Source organism: Limanda limanda, chromosome 3, assembly GCF_963576545.1.
Source record: "Limanda limanda chromosome 3, fLimLim1.1, whole genome shotgun sequence".
In the NCBI taxonomy this organism is placed as follows: domain Eukaryota; kingdom Metazoa; phylum Chordata; class Actinopteri; order Pleuronectiformes; family Pleuronectidae; genus Limanda; species Limanda limanda.
In genome coordinates, this window is record NC_083638.1 from 22,854,979 (window position 1) to 22,875,284 (window position 20,306).

Here is a 20,306-nt window from a genome sequence, read left to right on the forward strand (position 1 = left end):
CCTGACTATTTTTATACTTGCTGGTTCCTGAGATTGGTTGTGGATGAAATTTGGTTTGGTAAGGGAACTGTTGGGCCTTTGCGGAGGTATGTGCTCTATTGAGTGCCATTCTAGCTTAAAATGTCAACGTCCCCTGTGACTGTTATACTATTAACAAGATTAAATAATAACACAAAAACACACAATCACACAAACGCAGACAGAAAATGATTGTCCATTAGGGCTAAAAAGATATGAGATTAACTCAGTGTAACCATCTTAGAAAATATCACATTTTCACAAATGGAGGAAGGTAGAGTATTATTACTCATGCATTAATGTAAAAAAATAATTTTCATTTATGGGACAAATTTTTATCTCACTGCAACTAAGGATTTTATTTTTGCTTAATCAAAACTATTATCTAAATAGTTAATAATTTCAGAGTAGAATTTACTCAAATGACATAGGACTGCATCGCATGCTCTCTGCTGTGATTGGCAGTTGATTTTACCATTAAAAACTGATCACACAGTGAGGCTGCGGGGGGGCTCTCTGTAGCTGCTTCCAGCGACAACAACAAAAACTGTTATCAGGGCATTTTTCTTTGTTTTGTTTTAGGACTCCACTGATGACAAACCAACCAGCTCCAGCTGCTGGTCACTGCTAACCAATGCACCACTTCACTAAGAATATATCCACACTAATATATTTTATAACACACCTGAAAACGAACGACCACTCGCATACACTGGGCATGCCTGTGCCAGTATAAACAGGAAACTGAATCTCTACTCTGCAGCAGGACATAAGTAATAATTCAAAGCTAATGCCGTTTGTTCAGGAAAAAAGTCATGTGACAGGAGCGTGACGAATCAGGGAAGGATAGGTTGTGAATGTTCATCAGGAAGCGAGCATGGATTTTTTTTTTTTAAGGGGCTCGAAAACTCCTGAGTAATATGAGGACCAGGCGTTAACGTAGTGAAAGAGATGCCGTTCAAAACAAAAAATGAGAATCGTGGCTGTAACCTAAATGAAAATTATCCATCTAACAATCGCCATCTTCTGCCCCACTACACTAAATAGCCTCATCAAATCTGCATCATCAACACAGCTGGAAGGGAGAAGTGATGAGTCTCTGTTCGAGCCACAGTGGCTATTTTTTCCAATCCATCTTTCTCTGGCGCACTTCTGAAGGGTCTCGCTGGTCCCACTCTGTCTCAATTATCTGGCTATACCCAGCTGAGATACAATAATCCAAACTCTCATTCCCTGCAATTTCCACACTTGTGTCTGCACACTCACTTGCCTTATGTTCACAATCGCTTATGAACGTGCTCCTTCCTCTGCTGTGGGGATCAGAGACCCGAGAGTCCACACTACCGGCTGAAGAGGATGGATTTACCCGTGATAGACCTGATACACCTCAAGGTACTGGAGATTATTTTGACAACTTTATCTTAAATATGATGAGTTTTGCAATATTTGCCAAGAAATAAACGACAACTACCTGATATGTCAATATCATCCATTTTCCGTAGAAGCTCACATAATGTATGCATGCAGCTGTAGAGTAAAGGTTGCTTCGTGTTAATAGAATCCACCTCAGGAGACACAGTCAAAGTTGTGCATGTGCTTGCCTAATGAAAAAAAAACTGTACAACTGTACTAAATATAGCAATATAAACCAAAGTATCTTGTAAGTAGTCATGTACACATTTTTTGGATAATTTTTGCTGGAAGGGGTAGGAAACCGCAGACCGCATACTTTTCTAAAGGATGAGACTGGTGACCATAGAACAAGCAGCTCCGACAACAGGCTTTGGCTGTGACACACATTTCTCCTGACAGTCTCCAATTCTTTTCTGTTTCACAACAAGCACCATGCTGATGCTCTTCTATTTTAAAAGCCACAGAGTGCAAGGACCAGCCTAAAGGTAGCTGTCAACATGATGAAAACATCAGACTCTATCAAATCATAAAACACACATCAATGCCATCTCAATACAACACATGGCTGGAGCCAATTTTGGAGATGGCACTCGTGGCAGTCCCGTTATTCTGCTTGTTTATGGTTGATGCAATCTGGCTTTGAAAAATCCTGTGTACTCGTTCGCAAAGCAGGAATCAAAGGTTTCATTATGCATCATTAGGGTGTTTTATATATGACACAACAAGTTGACTTGTAACAACATTTCATGACCCACAATTGGAAAATAAACACAGAGCTGTTGTTCTGCTGGACTGCACATTACACTGTCGATTTATATTTAGTCCACAAGTTAATAAAAACACCTGAGATACGCTAAAAAAACAACTAGAACAATGATCACCTGAACCATTTGTGTCATGTGTACATAAAACGAGTTCTGTTTGGGATTTTCTTTGTCATTTGTTTTTCTGAAGAGAGCACACCCACTGCCCACTTGAATGATTAGGTTTTCTAAAAGCAATGCTCACAACTCCACAGTTCATGTGTAACAGCTCTGTTCTTGTTCCTTTGTGTTTTTGTTCAGTTTCCACTACATGTGTCTTTCGTTTCACAGATAACTGACAACAACGAAGCTTTGTCGATGCTCACAAAACATGCTTTGAGAAGAGATAATGCCCGATTGTTGACTTTCTTTAGTGGCACATCAGACAATAGATGCGCTTCGTATTAATGTCCTGTCGCGTTTGTAGCCAGGAAGTGATCCAAAAGAAGGGAATCCGAACTCTGGTTAACACAACCAAAACCATCCAGCAACTTGTTCAACAACAAAGATGATCGAAAATAATCTCCCCCCAAAAAAACAGCGAGGGGTGAAAAGGAACAGCCAGTGTGTGTGAGTATATGAGGGTTGAGACTGAACAATTATCAGACAAATGTGTCAATGAAAAACAAACATGACTCAATGAGAAGATGCCTCACATTCCCATTAAACTGCAGACATTCATTCATCTGATTAAATATGTGCCTGCACCACTCCTCCCACGCCCCACAAACCGTGATAAGAGCACAGGCAAGGTTTCTGTGAACACTTGCTGCACTGACAACAACAAACCTCGATCAAAGCAGCCGATAACGTCTTATTTATGCATCTGAAGGTACAGGACTAACACTGTGTTACACCTGCATGTTAATTAGCTAAATCCAATATCTACACATGCCTATGGCCTACATGGCGCTTTGTTCCACATCTTTACTACAGTGCTCCTCTACAATTCCAGGTGGGAAGCTCATGTTTCAAGCACCAGATGTGCACAGCAAACACAAGCCTCACTCAGAGGAGGGTACAGCATCACATACAAGAAACTAAAACCATTTTCCTTCTGCCTTCCATTCAGATATAAAACCAAACAACATTTTCCAAAAATGAATTAGTCAGTAAAAATTATTTTTTTGTGTGCAAATGGATCAATGCATGCAAGCGGGAATAAAGAGCGGAGGGTTTGCTGAGTGAACGGCTCCTACCTGATGCACTGAACTGACTGCTTCCAAGTGTGGTGGGCCTGTTTTTCCCTCTGCTTACAGGTGGAGAGAACATCTGAAGGGAATAACAGGGACATGTGTCTACAATTAGAGCAAAGACTCAAATGTGTCAAGGAAAACCATCACTTGTAATCATCCTGAAAGCAGCTCACAGCTTCAATAACATCAAGGACAGCTTATAGAATCCTATCAGCCAATGTTGATCAATCAGTCTATGAAAGTCCTCACACCTATAAGATCTCAGAGCAAAAGAAAGAAAGAGTGAAAAGCCATCATACCGCACTGAAATCCAGCAGGTCACTTAATTCCTTGTCTGATCCGAGAGCGGCAATCCGCTGCTGAGGATTCATCCTGGCGATCTACAAAACCTGGAGGAGACACACAGTGCAGCAGGTCACATCTTCGGGGACTACTTAGTGCCTCGGAGAGCGATTTGTTGTGGCTGCGGAATAGAGAGCATCACTGTGGCGTAAAGTTGGCTGTGGCGGAGCCTGGCGTGCAGACAGTGACAGGGCGGCCACGCAGCGAGCGATCACACGGCGCAGGGATTCATTTGCACTCATTCAGTTCTTTCCTTTGATTAAAAGGAAGAAGTCCCCGCTGCTTCTGATCTGCAGCTTGTTAACCTGCAGCCTCGCACTGACAGCGTGTGACTGGTTCACTTCACACGGACGATGTGAACGTCAGTGATTTATGAGGCTGGTTGTGTGGACGGACCGACGGCTGGTGCACGCTAGCCACACGCACGGGTCCGTCTGGATGGACCGCAACACAGATCACAGCCCGATAAGTAACACACACACACACACACACACAGACAACCAGTGCACATGCCAACCCCAGCTCCCAGCTCCACCACACAGACTCCCAATTAGGCTCTTTCTCAACTCCCAACTTCTTTCACAGGTCCGACAGCTTCCCACTAACTCCTGCTAAATGTTTTACCTTTTCCCGATTGAAATCCCCACTAGGTGCTCTGGTGGCGGCTCGCTTTGCCTGGAGACAGCGGAACCTGTGAAGATATCCTCACTATGTGTCACTTACGAGTTTCCCTTAGGCAGACATGTTTGCTTTTTGCGAAAGCCTCAGCACCACGATGGAACTGGTTATTGTATCCCTCCGCCGAGCGCAGTGACATGCTGGTCCTGCACAGCGGGACATGCTGCGGGACGTTCACTGACACGCCGACCATCACATTAGCATTACTGTCGTCACCTGGAAAGTTAATTTCAATGTGTAAATAATGAGCGGGTAAACATTAAGACGTAAATAACTCAACCGTCAACATTATAAACACACTTTCAGAAGAGTAACACAAACACACTTTCATCACCACCAGCATTCAGTTTACTTAGAGACACCTATGCCTGAAAGAAGGCAACACAGTGTATTGATTCTACAATAATTATAATAACCAGGTATTTGTTACCACTTGAGTTTCAACTGTACCGTTATATCATATGATTACATGTTTGTGTGGGCAAAGAGAACAAATTGTAAAAAAGAAAAAATATACAAATTTAAAAAAAATCAAATCAAATCAAATTAAATTAAATTAAAGAAGGCGCGCGGCCCACTTCTGCGCAGGAGGTGCGCAGTTCACTTCTGCGCAGGAGGTGCGAATTTGGGCATGTTAAAGCCTTCAAAAAGCCAATTAATTTGCCTGAAAATTTGTTTTATTAATAAGTCTACATTTGATATAACTCGTTTAAAACAACATTGTGTCTCGCATTAAATGCAATCCACATATAATAATAATACGATAATAATAATCTTTTTTTATGCAGCACTTTGCAACACAATAACAAGGTGAAACAGTTCAAAAGCAAGAACCAATTTAAGGAGACCGCACAGCAATACAGCACAGACATTTAAAATAAGTTACACCTGAGAAAATAGACAAAAGAAGAAGTAAAACACAACATCTTTAAAATATCCAGTAAGATCAGAATTAGGAGAAAACACAGCAACATACTATAAGGAGTTTTTAACTGGTTATGAAATGGTCTCATTGTATTAGTGCTGCCTCTTTAGATAGATTAACTTTAAAACAAAAGCAAGGGGTACATTCTTAAACAAATGCATTTTGACTCTTTTAAAATAAATTATTCTAAATGTACTGTGTTGAAGTAGGAAAGATATTCACAGATGTGAATTTCCCTTGAACCCTCATTATGGAAAAATGTACCTTAGCATAGTTTTTAATGTTTTTTAATTATTGATAACAATTAATAACTCATGGGGAGTGAGGGTTTTAGTCTTACAGGTACGATACCATAAATGTCTGTTTTGATTTTGGTGACCCTGCTCTCCACAAGGTTGGAGTTATTAATTATTATGATTAAATGTTCAGATGTGTACCAGAGTGACAGACATTTTTATTAGTCAATAGAAATTTGTAAATTTTAAAATCAGAACCAAAAATCCCAACAGTAGGAAATTAATGGAAGATGTTTCATTTAAATCAGTTTTTCTAATATACTGCATGGGAGGCACCTGTACCCTCTATTATTAATTCCAGACTGCCACCTGTTGGACAAACACAGATCTTCCCAAATTATCTACATCTGTTGTTACAAATGATTATATCAATTATTTTACAGTTATGAAAAAACATTATCATGTCTTGGAAATGTATCCGCCCCTGAAAGGTAAAAAGTTGTATCTTTGCCTTGTTTTTAACACATCACTTGTACTGACTAAGTATGGCCATTGACATTGTTTTGGCCGTGCATATATATTTTTATAAATATCTAATTATAAAACTTCACTCACACATTCCCTCTAGTATGTTTCACCTAGGGCTCCCTGACCATGACTTAATAAATCATAAAACATACATTTGCCTTTACTTAATCTAAAGCCAGGAGAGACAGGACACATGTGAAAGATGAAAGACAGAAGGACAGATGTCCCCACTTTAATGTCATTTCAGTGCTGTGGAGATGTGCTGTGTAGATCTGACTTGGACAATCATGTCAATAACATCACAGAAACAACCTGAAAGTTGGTCCGAAAACATGCAACAAGACCAAAATAAAACTGTCTAAAAGAAAAAGTTTTAAGAGTGAAAACAGCTGATTCATTAGTTACTGCTGAACCACTTTTCCTTAATGCCTTATTTACTTATCTTACACGTGGGGATTACGTATACGTTTGGAAGATATATAGTATACAAATGTTGAAACATAGGTAACACAACCTGTCAGTCACAGGTTTCATTGTAATATTTTGTACAAAAAATAAAAAATGTCAAAACCTATTCATATTTAAATGCATGTTATTACTTCATAGTTTCTCTATGATGCCCTAATGTTAACAGGGATTGAGAGGTGATGAATCTGATACAAAGATAAACGTATTGCTGTGAAGGAGCACTTCAGTGTTTACTTTACTCACCATGGCTGTTTTATAAACGTTGGTCTAAATCTGTGATTCCTAAACTCTTATGTCGCCTCTTCAGAAGCCTCCAGTCCCATGCAAAATATTTTCACTTAAATCAAGCAGCCATATTAAACAGTCATGTAGACAAGAATGTATAAAATGGTATCACATGGAAATACTACATGCGTAAAGGCCCTGAGACAGTGGTTTTATCCCACCTCTGCCAGTGCACCTTCACTCAGCAACTATTTCCCCTCTTTTTGCTTTGCGAGTGGTATTCTTTGATTTACAGCCAGACTCCAGACTCCAGACTCTTCTTGATCTCCAGGGACCTCAGCTCGAAAATACTCCCCATGTTTATTCAGTTCAGGACTGCACCACCAGGGAGGAAAGGACCCGGGACCTGCTGTGTGCCATAAAGAGGCAGATTCCACCTCACACATGAACTTTTGCAGATGATTTTTTTTCTGTTCACTTGGTTTACTGTGTAACGCTAGTTTTTACTTTCCTGTGTGTTGTGCAATTGTGACATATTCTCCCTGTGGGCATGATTAAAGTTTGTACTAATTCTGATTCAAAAGTTGTTTCAGGGGAACGTTTCAGGGGATTGTACTTTTTGGAAATAAGATGAATCAAATCATACGTGAGATTTTACGTTTAATTTATTGAAACTAAACAGACAGCCCTTTACAGCATGAAGCATCTGCAGGTTTAAATTTAAGTCTTTAGAATGACAGTTTAATAAGAAAGGAAAGGAAGGGGGGGGAGGGGAGGGGAGAAAAACTGAAAGGAAAAGAAAAAGGGGGAGAGGAGAGGAGACGACAAGAAAAGAAAGGAAAGGAGGGGTAGGAAAGGGGGGAAAGAGGACAGGAGAGGGCAATAAAGGAAAGGAAAGGGGGAAAAGGAAAGGGGAAAAAGGGGGATAAGAGGAGAGGAAAAGACAGAAAATAGGGAGAGGAAAGAAAAGGAAACAACAAGAGAGGAGAGGATAGGAAAATAAATGAAAGAAGAAAGTAAATGGAACAGAGACTGTGAACAGAGATGTGGCTGGAGAGAAGTGTGGCGCACTCTCCAGTAGCCAGGTGGCGGTAATGCGCCATAAACAGCTGTCACCCAGCATTAAATAAAAAGGAAGAAGAAGCACATGGAGAAGAAGAAGAACAAAACGCAGCAAGGTCCTGTGTGATTGGTGCGAGCGGAGTGTTTCCGCCGCCTCGGGCCGTCAGAAAGACTTCTCCCTCTCGCCCTGTGTGAAATAGTCCCGCACTGTCTGAACCCTGTCGTCCCGTGGAAAAGGACTTAGCCGAGGTTCGGGTGTCTGGAGCCGGCTGCGGAGCTGTGTGTGAGCGGGGAGGCAGCCGGAGCTCCCGCAGTCTTTGTCCCAGCATCCACCGCTCAGGTAATACCAGCATTAGCCTCGCTAATGTCATGGCGCGGTGATCGATAACCGAGACCCCCGGTACCGTGACACTTTGAACCGGGGATGGACACAAATACATCGAAGTCTTGAAGCATCAAATGATTTGTAAACCCACCTCAGACTTACAGCAGCGCCACCACGGACACTAGCTGGTTAGCATTAGCTACCGCTGCTGTCCAGGGGCTCCGACCAGCTAATAACAAAATAGCGCGGAGCTAACCCATGCTAACGTTAGCCAGTGGGGATCAGGACAGCGTTGCTAGCAGATTTCTCTTCGTCTCACTGATTAAAATTGTGAGTAGTTGTAGGATTTAGTTGTACACACTCCAGAATTGGATCTTAACCAAGACATCATGTTTACAACCTCACGTCCTTTTAGCAAAGTGTTCTTCATGTAACACCTCGGGCCCCTGTTCATTCTGTCCTACACATCAGCATCAGCAGTCTCCTATGGCAACCAATACTGTCGCCAACTTAAAATGGGATTGATATCATTCATATTCAAGTTATAGATAGCCATCGGAAGAACTGGGGCCCAAGTCACACCTCCACAGCTGTATGCACGGTTGTAATGGTTGCACATGCAGTGGTTGGTTGCTGGCGAAAGGACCGTGGAGGTTTTCATTTAAAGCATAGATTGTTATTATCACCTCTCTTTGCAGCCCTTTCACCCCCACAGAGCATTGGACTTAGGCCCCCTGATGTGGATCCCCATGCACATTGTATGGTTCTTCCTAGGGTCACACCCCAAGTCCTCCACAATATGCCTTAGAAATGGAGTGATTGGGAATTTTACGTGATCCTGCTAATACAAGAACAAGCACAGTCGAAAACACAACGTCCTTGTCCAAACTAATAGAATTTAATTCAGCCATCATAGATTTTTTTTTAAGCAGTGTTTGCGTTTGCGCTTGTAAGCACATTTATAAGCTACTGATCTTTAAACCAGCCGGTCTTTGAGATTTTAGTTTTAGCATATTTCTCTTCACTGCTTTGCGATAGTAGTCGTTTTAAAGTGTAATGTTATTTCAATACTGCAGTTCCTTGTATCAAGTTGACAAATAGTGTTTTTCTGTTGCAGCTCCACAATGTCTGAACTTTTTATGGAGTGTGTTGAGGAGGAACTGGAGCCGTGGCAGAAACAAGCTCATGAAGTTCACATGATTGAGGATGATGATGATGAACCCATCTTCGTCGGAGTGCTCTGTATGTTCTAGCACATTTTTTTATACATTAATGTGATGAATTGGAACACCTACTTTTGTTGATGTTGAAGCCCCAAAGGCACATATGATTTCTACTATATTATAATTGGATTAAGTGCTTATTTTGGTCCATTTCCTTGTTCTTACAGCTAACAACCAAAAGAGCAGTGAGCCGCTGCCCCAACCTCATCAGGCGAACAGTGCAGTAATTCAAGAAATAAAGCGTCCTGTTCCTCAGCCTTCCATTAGCTCCTCACAAATAATGGTGCCACTGAATATCACTGGAAATACAGTGACTACTGCAACACCCACTCTGACAACTGTCGCGCCGCAGCCTGTCATTGTAAATAACCAGGTATCATTCTATTGATATTCCAAATATTTAGCAAAGAGCAACTCTCAGTTTACTGTAATTTTTCTATGGAGTGAATATCTTTTCATGTTAATTAATGTGCTTGATGATTTAAACTTTTTCCAGGGCTTTATTGTCACTTCTCCGCAATTAGTAAACAACCCTGGATTTATTGCCTCTCTTAGTCGGCAGTACCCCCCTGGGACTTCATTTGCAATCGTAGCAGGTAAGCCTGAGTGTAATAGTATAATATAAGTAAAGTTAATTATGAAGTTAATACTTTTAATGTTGTCATGTCAAATTGGTCTTGAGAATTTGTATTCTCTGTTTCCAGCTGGTCAGCAGCAGATCTTTCAGCAGGTCAGTCAGGGCACAATCATACCCAGTGCTGTCCACAGGCCTCAGGTGCAACAAATCAGCAACAACATTGTCACACTGTCTAATGTCCAGAGTCCCACTGTGTACTCAAGACAACTAAATCAACTGAAGCCCAAGCAGGAGATCTCTCTTCAGACCTTCTCTGTGCCTACAAAGGCCAATAACACAGGTACATTTTTCATTCCTCTTTTACATCAATATTAGTGGGTGTACGGCCGGGGGTCCTGTCTCCATCACTGCCGATCGGAGCCAACCAAACACCTGTGTCTACTGTTGAGTCATTACACCTGGGAGAGGATGCAGATTGAACATACTCCCATTGCAGACTAAAGCCACATGTTAGTGTTTATTTTGATGAGTGGACAAGGGGCTTTAGATTAACTGAAACATATTTTCATCTCAATGCGCTGGAAGTGATTAAAATGTAAATGCTCTTGGATTTCATACAGATCAAACACCAGTTAAACGCGGATTGATACTGCAGCAAACTAACAGTGTAGGAAAAAAAGCAAAGCTCAGTTTGGGTAAGTGACAGTTAGCAGATACTGTTTTGTCATCTCATCACTGTAAACAAAACCTAAACATAATCTGCAATCCTCTCATATTTGTATCTCATTATTTGTCACATCTAACAGATGCATCAGGCCCACTGGAAAACGGCACCAACACAAAATGCCCAAAGTGTCATGAAGAATTCACAATGCCAGAAGCTTTGAACTTTCATATCATGGTGAGTCAAACTTTCGTTGACATAAGTCCCTTATTAGAAACGGCTAAGTAGCATGAAAGAGATTTTCAAATAGAAAATAAAAATGTGCACCTAGTCATCAACACATTTGGAGGAAAAAGCTCTAAACCACTAAATGCCTCTTAATTTCAGAGTTGCTGTCCAAAGGTTGAAAGTACAGCTCCATCAGCCACGAACACGAGTGCAAACAAGCGCATCATGCTGGTCTCTGAGTTCTATTACGGCCAGTTTGAGGGCGACGGGAACAATATGGAGGTGCAGAGGACCAGCAACACTTTCAAGTGCCAGAGCTGTTTGAAAATGCTCAAGAACAATATCAGGTAAGATTTTGTATAAAAAAAAATTCTCACCCTCAGTAAAATAAGTTTTTAATTATTAATTTTATCCATTTGTTAAGGTTTTCTTTGTTAAATCAACCTGCTGACACACAAGAAGGATACAGTACAGCTCTGAATGTTTCATTTTGAAGAAATATTTTCATTCATTTGGAGTTGTGTGTCTGGCTCCCTGACAAAATGCGTTTAATGTTCACTCACCTTCCAGCGCTCTCTCACTTTAAGGGAAATATCTGTTTCTTTAGCTGCTAAATGCTTTCCTATGTTCATCAGCTTGTCTCTAACGGTGTCTGCAACAGGTTGTTTGTTTTAAACCTTCAAGCCTTTTCTCTTTAAACAGCTTCCTGCTGTAAATGTTTGCAATTCGAGCAGTGAGAGTGAACCTAAACGAGGAGTTGCCACTGGGCAGCTGAACATTTAGGGTGAAAACTTGCAAGAAAGCCCTGTAAAGCCAAGATAAACAACAGATTTAGTTACACATTACGCTTAATGAGCAACAAACCCGATCAAATTTCACATGTTCATTTGTCGAAGCTTTTCAGACAATATTTGAATAGCAGTAGAAACTTTAATATGGATTAAAACCTGCATGTGCTGTTTTTAAATCAGTTGTTGCAAGTTAATTTGAGGAAACACGAAATCAGAAAATCTGAGCCAAGGCTCATGTCTGACCTGATATTGACTGGTTTGTTGATGGGCGACATCGGTGTTAGTTTTTTGTATTTGCTAACTTTTCTTGAATAAAGTAGTGTTTCCGTTGGACTGGAGGAAGTGAATGAACCAGTTCACTTCCTGAATTTCGTTGCCACTGTAATATCACTACGGTATTACTACCGAAAAATGAATATCTTCGTCGCTTCTTTTTCTTCTTCTTTTGCTTAATGCTGTCTCAGATTCCTGCAATAGGTCCAAACATTTGAACTATCCCCCAAATCATGTTTTCATGCTGTTAACGATCAGAACCACGGTTAGTTTGATATGGACCAAGACCATCCCCTTTGGTCAATCTAAATTTATTTTTGTTGGTCTTGATTGAGGCATCTTCCTCGCGCCTGTTACTTTGGTCCAAAATAAACTGAAAAGTCAGAGGTTGAAATTGTAGGTGTGAAAGTTCCCTGAGTCTCATATGAAAAACTGTCCACATCTTATCATTAATATTTTCTCAAGTAGCAGATTGGGACTTTAAGTACCGGCAGGAAAGATATCTGTCCGGTGCCAGTGCAGAAGCAGTGGACATCTTCTTTGTCTCTCACTGCAGTTTTTTTCTCAGATGGATGACAGTATCGGAGCATTTTCCCTCTTGGGTTTAAAGATGAAAAATGAGTGCTGGTTTAGTTGGTGGAAGAACTGCTCCCTTGATTAAATAACTTTGCTTCAGAACACAGCGGGGAAAAAAGCATCTGTAAGCTGCTTTTAATGGGGAAACACATTTGTACTGCAACTGCACTCTGACAGTCGAGGTCATAGTTGATCCACATAAAAATTTCTATTAGTGGAGCTGAGGTAGCAGAACGTACAGGCTGAAAAATGGGCTGTGCCTCGTCGGGGCAGCCGTTGCAGGAAGCTGCGGAGCTGCTGTCGCGGAGCACTACATCATTAGGCAAAACAAGGATCTGTGTGTAATTGGTGATATTATAACGGCCATTATACATGCTTAGAAAGTGAGGTGCAAGGAGATTACTTCATTTATCTTTAAACCCTTGGGACCAGGACCGTAACTGCTACAAAATACACAGTCCATTAATATAAACCCCCCCCCCCCCCACTGCTTGACATCAGTTTCGTTTTAATGTGTCAAATTTCCTGAATATGTAGATTAAGAGGCCACAGAATCCTTTTTTGGGGGGGGGGGTAAATTGAATCAACCTTGAGCCCAGTGAGTGTTGACAAAATTTGCATGTGCACACAATGCATAAATATAAGTGACCTTTTCATTATTTAACCAAGATAATCTAACCTATTTTGAATATCTTTCATTAAAGTTTTGTAAGGTGGGCGATTTGAGGAATGACAACCTCTAGTTTTTGATGGATGATGGAGTTAAAAATAGACAGATTTTGTTTAATGATTTAATATTTTGAGTGACAAAAAGCCCATCGCGGGTTTGGCATCTTCAAATTGATTGTTTTGTCTCACCAGTCGTCCATAACCCAAAAATATGGAAGTTATTAGATTGTCTAAGACCTAGAAAATCATCAAATCCTGAAAAAAATATTTTCTTGTTATTGTTTTGTAGATCATCATGTTTAAAGACATATCCTCTAGAGATTAATATATCTTGCTCATCAGATTTGATCAGCTTTTCAGGTGATATCTTCCTTCGTCTATTTTATCCGACTAAAACAAACTGTCCAAAGATTTCAGATATTCAATTTACTATGATCTAAAACAGTAAATGACAGTTATGAAGTTTTCCCGAAAGAGACGAGGCTGTCCAATTACTTATCAGAACCTTTGTAATAAAGGGTTGTGTGACGTTTCCTTGCTGTGTGTGTCCACGCTGTTGTGCAGGTTCATGAACCATATGAAACATCACCTGGAGCTGGAGAAGCAGAACAGTGAGAGCTGGGAAAGCTACACGACCTGTCAGCACTGCTACCGGCAGTATATGACTCCGTTCCAGCTGCAGTGCCACATCGAGAGCGCTCACAGCTCCATGGAATCCTCAAGTAAAACATATCATGATCATCGCAGCTCCACGTGACAGTTTGGTCAGACACTCAGTGTTCATGTGTGATTTTCTTCTTTCCTTTTTCAGCCATTTGCAAAATATGTGAGCTGGCGTTTGAGTCTGAGCAGGTGCTCCTGGAACACATGAAGGATAACCACAAGCCCGGGGAAATGCCTTATGTCTGCCAGGTCTGCTGCTTGTTACCGAGAGGTGGTAGGGTTTAACGTTTCGAAGTAAACCTTTTCAGATCCTGACATTCTCATTTGTTGTTTCCTCAGGTGTGCAATTACAGGTCGTCTTTCTTCTCCGATGTGGAGACGCATTTCCGAACTGTCCACGAAAACACGAAAGACCTGCTCTGTCCCTTCTGTCTCCGAGTTCTCAAAACGAGTCATATGTACATGCAGCACTACATGAAACATCAGGTATGACGCTGCTTTTCATCCAGTCTGTGGTCAAACCAGTGAAACTGGAAAAAAGGTAGATTTATAGTCAATATGTTTATTCTACTGATTCTTTAAATTCTTAGAGCCGTAATTGGTCTGTTTGCAAGAGTTTGAATTTGCTTTTTATTTGTTCTTTAAGCTCCATCTCCCAGCATCTTACCACTTAGAGTGGTTTTCAGACTCGTAAAAATTGCAGGACAATTGGCTGTAATCACTTTGCTTATTACTCACATTTGAGTTCCTGTTTTTGTTTTTTTGTTTTCCAGAAAAAAGGGATCCACCGCTGTGGAAAATGCAGACTGAACTTCCTCACCTACAAGGAGAAATTAGAGCACAGGACTCACTTCCACAAGACCTTTAGGAAACCTAAAGCCCTGGAGGGTCTTCCTCCGGGTACCAAGGTTTGACATAACAGGATCAGCACACCATTTATTTCAGACCCTCATGTTTTAAACTTTTAACCTGATTATTAGCAATTTTCTGTAATTCAGTGTCATTACATCATGTGTTTTCCTTCCAGGTGACCATTAGAGCCTCCGTTTCAGGAAAGACGCCTCTAGCGCCTACCTCCCCTGAGAAGATTAAAGAATCTACCGTTACCGTCACTCCAGGAATAACGTGCGTCACTTTGCCAACCAGCTCTCCAGTCAGTGTATCCAAGGCAAAGTCTAACGTGGCCGGAGCTGCAAAAGGCAAAGTGACTCAGAGCAAGAAGAAAGAGCCTCGACCTTCCAAGCTCAACCTGGCCCTCAGGGATCTCAGGTAAGAGACTCTACAGCAACATCTCATTTAACTTCTATTTATTTACCATTACACATTTCTCTGGTAGCACAAACTGGAAATGTATGAAGCAACTAAAAATCAACAAAGCGATAAATCTATGCTATTAGAGGCGTTTAGTTTGAAGCAAGTGAAGGATAATGTTAATGTGTAGGGAGAAGAATGCATGGAATTTTAAGAAACACAGACTGACATCAATTTAGTGGCTTACTCCTTTAATGCCAGTCAAAAAATTAAGGCCCTTTTAAAAAGTCTGTATTATATGAATTGATTAAATGTTTGCACTACATTTAACACTGTGGACTGTTAACAATGTGGACTGTTCCTTGAGCAGCTCAATAAACTGGTCCTCGGATAAAAAATTATCCATGATCCTATCAGCGGATCATGTTAAAATCACTGAGGCTCCTTCATCCACTAGTATGGAGGGTCCGCTCCTGAGGATTTATGACTGCAAATGAAAAGATGCTATTAAACACTAGAAACACACAAAGCATTCAATTGCTAATATTTCAGACATTTCATTAAACAGGCTAAAAATAAGTCGATGTATTGTAAACAGGGGTATTTCTTAATTTAAAAAGTATATTGTTTGGCTAATCAGACAAATCAATCAAAACTACTTTGCTGTTTCAAGCCGATGAGACAAAGAATAATGAGGTGGTTCACAGCACTAAGATGACATTAGGAACCTTTCTGCAGACGATCAATAAGGATAATTGATTGTGACACATCCTAGTAAACATTTGACTCATTTATACACAGCAGTAACTTTAAAGCCTCTACAAGGAATTTGTAACTGGTTATGAAACAATCTTATTTTAATATTTCTGCCTCGGAAAACAGAAGCAGGCAATGTCATCAGTTTGCTACAGTGGACAGTGGAAACACTACTGCTTGTATGTACATATTAATGAAAATGAGGAGCTTTAAATCTCACTTGACTTATAAATGAGAAGCCCTAAAATATTAAGAAATAAACACAATTAACTTTTTTCCTCCTTTCCACTTTCCAGAATTAATCAGGGGAGTCACACGTGCATCGAGTGCAATACAAAAGTCAACGACTTATTTTCTCATTTCCCGATGGTTTCCAATTGCGGTGCGTGTAAATATAAAACGAGTTGCAAAGTTTCCATTGGGAATCACATGATCAGGTGAGTAAAAAATCACATTGAACCTTTATTCTGTGGGATAATTATATGTTCTCAGTGTTTTTTTCTGACATCTTTCCTTTCCTCTCGTGAAGGTATCACAGCACCATCACCAAAAGCAGATTTTTGAGGAAGGAAAGAGAGAGAAATGCATCCAAACTGAAGTACGTATAAATAACACCTTGCATTTTGTACAACAAAAAAAAGTGTTTTCTGTTTGAAATTGAACATGACAGAATATTCCTTTGTTTTTTCGCAGATTTTCTATGGTCTGTCTCACCTGCAACATCCACATGTGTGCATTAGCTGGTGACCTGATGAGTAAACATTTAAATGACCGACCAAATCACATATGCAAAGTCATTCAGGACAAAGGTAGGTTTCTTTTCCTATAGTTCCAGCTGAATCATGTTCAGTATTTGGTGATCAAAGTGTCTCAAAGGCTGTTTCTTCTTTTTATCCCAGCAGACGTCAAAAACAAAGATCGAGCGTAAGTAGAAACAGATACACACGTTACATCTGCTCACCATATGATCTGAAATCTAAGAGGAACACTTGACAATGTAGAGGAGCATAAATAGAAATACTTTCTTGAAGGGGCACACGATGGATTGAGTGTCACACTTCCATTAAGTTGGACAATATCTATGATATTATTAAACATACTAGAATGGAATTCATTAGATGGGATACCTCAACCAAGGTCCAACAGCCCCCTCATGAAAACACATTAAAATTCACTTGATCCAGATTTTTAATTGGATCTTAACCAAATTTCCAACACACATAAATATCAGTCTCCTAAACATGCCTGTGTTTTTTTTGTTATCCAGATCAATGAATTTGGGACATCTCTATGTTTATAAAAGGAAAAGAAAATTCCTGGATCTGTTTACTGATCTGGAGCCGTTTAAAAATTTGATGGGGTCTTCCTCGGGTCATGTCCCAACCCTCCACGCTATTTCATGGAATTCAGTAGAGTAGTATTTATATAATCCTTCTAAAAACACACACATATAAACAAAAACATAACCTCCTTGTTGAAGAAAAAATTTAAAAAATTGAACACCTGAATGATGAGTAATGACATTTGCTCAAATTCAAACTTGAGGACATTTTACTAATGGCTCCCTGTGATGGGTAAATGGTTAAAGTAGCCCTTCTGTTTATTATTTGTTAACATATTGTGTGTAAACCTGAAATGTGCCTTTACTAACATCGCCCTCCTCTTTATGCAGTCAATACATCTTGGGGCAGCCACCAAAAATCGTGTACCTCATGCCGACACCAAAGGAAACGGACATGAAACTAGAGGAAAAGGTCTCCTCTAAAAGTTTAACTGTAGCTGCTGTTGATCAACCACAGCCAATTTTACCAACAGTTGATCAGGAAAAGGGCTCCACGGGATTAAGTGTCAATGAAGATGTAAAGCTGACATCACCACCGACCTTGTCTCCCCCGACATTAGTTGGGGCACTCTTTGTGCCGGTGGGAGAACAGCCAGTGGGTGATTCAGAGAGCGCAGGTATCAGAGAGCGGCTCCCTGTCTCTGAAGGGGTCCCTGAACATGAGCCTGGGGAACAGCAAACTAAATCCGAATGAAACACGATTACAAAGCAATGCACATAACAAACTAGAGTTATGACCTCAAAACAGCCAGTTCATCAGGCACAACTCAGTTTTGTCATTCCTTTTACAAATATTCATGCTCTGGCTGCAGGTATTTACTACAACAGATTCCTACATTAGGAAAGTCAGTTTCAACAATTGGATAAAATATTAATCTCCTCTGTAGGCCTTCCTTTTGCCGAAATATATGTAGATAAATTAATGAAAACATCCCCTGTAATCGTTTTAGCCCTTGAAAACGGTTAGAAAACATCATTCTGCATTTTGGGCTATCATAGACCTCAGTGTCGGCTGCTCATTTGACTTAAATTACATTTGTATTTCTTTAAAAGTCTTATTATACTCCACCTGCTAACGGATGGTAGGTAGTATAGGGCTCTGCTCCTGATCCCCAGTGTCAGATTTCAATGTGCTTTACTGAGGAAGATGAAAAAACACATTTACTAATGATGTGACAAATCCGCCAAATTTCCCTAAAAAACACTCTCAGTTAAAATCTCTGTGTCGCTCCTTTAAACTACAGAAAATGATATTGCATTTGATGTAGTTTGAGACAATTTCTGTCACAGACAGTTTTGAGCTGATAACTTGATTTAAGTTTTAGGTTTATATCTTTCTTGAATCTTTGGTTTTCTATTGTTATGTAATGTGTAGATTTATTTTGAGATCTATTAAGAAAGCTGTTACATTTATATTGAATATGAGGTTGTATTATCAACAACAAAAACATGCATTGTCCCTGAAAATCGTTAAATATTCAGAGGAAATTCTCTTGATCTCTGCCAGAAATATTTATCTACACTTTATCAGGAGGCAAGAGTTAAGGGGTGAACTTAAAGAAGTATTCTATGTTGACACACAGAAAGCAACTTTAAGGAATACAGCAGTACATGTGTAGAAAATCTAAACACAGACTTTTATTCCATAAAGAGAAGCAACAATAGTGGACGTGGGACGGACAGTAGATTTTATGTTTGACTTTTAAACTGTGTTCAGAGTGCCAGCCTGTAGAACAAATGTCTAAACGTTGTCTTGGCTGCAGGTACATCAATATGTTCCGTGTCCCAGCCTCCTTTTTATTCTGCATTATGTGGGAAAAAAAGTTCCCTGTGGTGCTGGGAATATTTCATACAATGTGGTTTGTTTACTTTGTGTGGCTTAAAGTGTTAAGATATTCTTTATGTCATAGGTTTTTCAAACGGGTTTTTACTTGTGCATATAGTATCTTTAGAGCAAGTCTGTAAATGCATTTATGTCTTTAAGGGGAATGTAAATGTAAATACCCCTCCCTGAGTCTGTTTTGAATACATTCCTCTAAATGTATATTGTTTTCCCCTTGGGACACATTTTCTTCTGAGATGTATAAACCACTGGGATTGGATTAGTCTGATTCTGTTTGTTTTGTAAATAAATCTTTAATACAAGGGTTGGAGTGCTTTCTCTCTCCCCCCCTCCCCGAGTGACTATTTCCCAAAGCACAACAATTTACAGTTTATAAAGATAATTAAGATCAATAAAATAAAATGAGATTAAAATGAAATCAAATATCCCCACACAAAAACAAACACACGAATGAAGAGATATCAAGTAAATTACATAAATAATGTAAGTAGATAACATGTATATATAACTTTAAATCAATAAATATTTTTTTTGTTTTGATAACTTTCGGTGAACCAATTAAATTCAATCATCAGTCTTTACCACCTTCACAAAAAAAGTTATTCAAAAATATCTTCACTTATGGGCCACTAACCCTTAACCTAATTGCCCGCATAAGTGGGGGTAGAGCATACTAACAAGTTTCTACGACCTTCTTATAACCATAACCCAAACCCTAGCCCCTAACCCTAATTGCAACACTAACCCTAACGCCGGCCACACACCGGACGTCGTGTTGGCGTCGCGTTGGCGTCGCGTTGGCGTCGCGTTGGCGTCGCGTTGGCGTCGCGTTGGCGTCGCGTTGGCGTCGCGTTGGCGTCGCGTAGGCGTCGCGTAGGCGTCGCGTAAGCGTCGCGTAAGCGTCGCGTAAGCGTCGCGTAAGCGTCGCGTAAGCGTCGCGTAAGCGTCGCGTAAGCGTCGCGTAAGCGTCGCGTAAGCGTCGCGTAAGCGTCGCGTAAGCGTCGCGTAAGCGTCGCGTAAGCGTCGCGTAAGCGTCGCGTAAGCGTCGCGTAAGCGTCGCGTAAGCGTCGCGTAAGCGTCGCGTAAGCGTCGCGTAAGCGTCGCGTAAGCGTCGCGTAAGCGTCGCGTAGATCCCTAGCACGCCGGGGCCAGGCTGCACACCGGACAGGCTGAACTGCGCGGCGGTCATCCTGCGATTCCTCTCCGTGATCACACATACAGCTGATATTTG

At 40.5% G+C, this 20,306-nt stretch overlaps 2 protein-coding genes across 5 annotated transcripts in view; one reads left to right on the forward strand and one right to left on the reverse strand.

The window, feature by feature from the left end:
* The window catches only part of tcf12 (transcription factor 12), a 69,415-nt gene extending 64,902 nt beyond the window's left edge, over window positions 1-4,513 (reverse strand). Inside the window, exons 1-3 of the mRNA XM_061068719.1 lie at window positions 4,397-4,513; window positions 3,730-3,819; window positions 3,434-3,506 (exon numbers count right to left, since the gene is read on the reverse strand). Of these exons, the coding sequence (XP_060924702.1) occupies window positions 3,434-3,506; window positions 3,730-3,801 (145 nt within the window). The 5' untranslated portion in view covers window positions 3,802-3,819; window positions 4,397-4,513. The remainder of the gene's footprint in view (window positions 1-3,433; window positions 3,507-3,729; window positions 3,820-4,396) is intronic.
* Window positions 4,514-8,016: 3,503 nt separating this feature from the next.
* Window positions 8,017-19,377, forward strand: znf280d (zinc finger protein 280D). Of its 4 annotated transcripts, XM_061068794.1 has the most exons (19): window positions 8,017-8,234; window positions 9,337-9,461; window positions 9,610-9,815; window positions 9,939-10,038; window positions 10,147-10,172; window positions 10,263-10,359; window positions 10,640-10,714; window positions 10,826-10,920; window positions 11,071-11,258; window positions 13,785-13,942; window positions 14,032-14,132; window positions 14,223-14,369; window positions 14,657-14,791; window positions 14,911-15,152; window positions 16,187-16,327; window positions 16,420-16,488; window positions 16,584-16,699; window positions 16,790-16,814; window positions 17,563-19,377. In XM_061068794.1, the coding sequence occupies exons 2-19, from the start codon at window positions 9,344-9,346 to the stop codon at window positions 17,924-17,926; spliced, it is 2,403 nt and encodes an 800-aa protein (XP_060924777.1). In that variant the 5' UTR covers window positions 8,017-8,234; window positions 9,337-9,343; the 3' UTR covers window positions 17,927-19,377. The 4 variants fall into 4 exon arrangements, with proteins under 4 accessions (XP_060924777.1, XP_060924775.1, XP_060924776.1 ...); XM_061068792.1 differs by having other exon boundaries at window positions 10,147-10,359; XM_061068793.1 differs by having other exon boundaries at window positions 10,147-10,359; window positions 16,793-16,814.
* The last annotated feature ends 929 nt before the right edge of the window (window positions 19,378-20,306 follow it).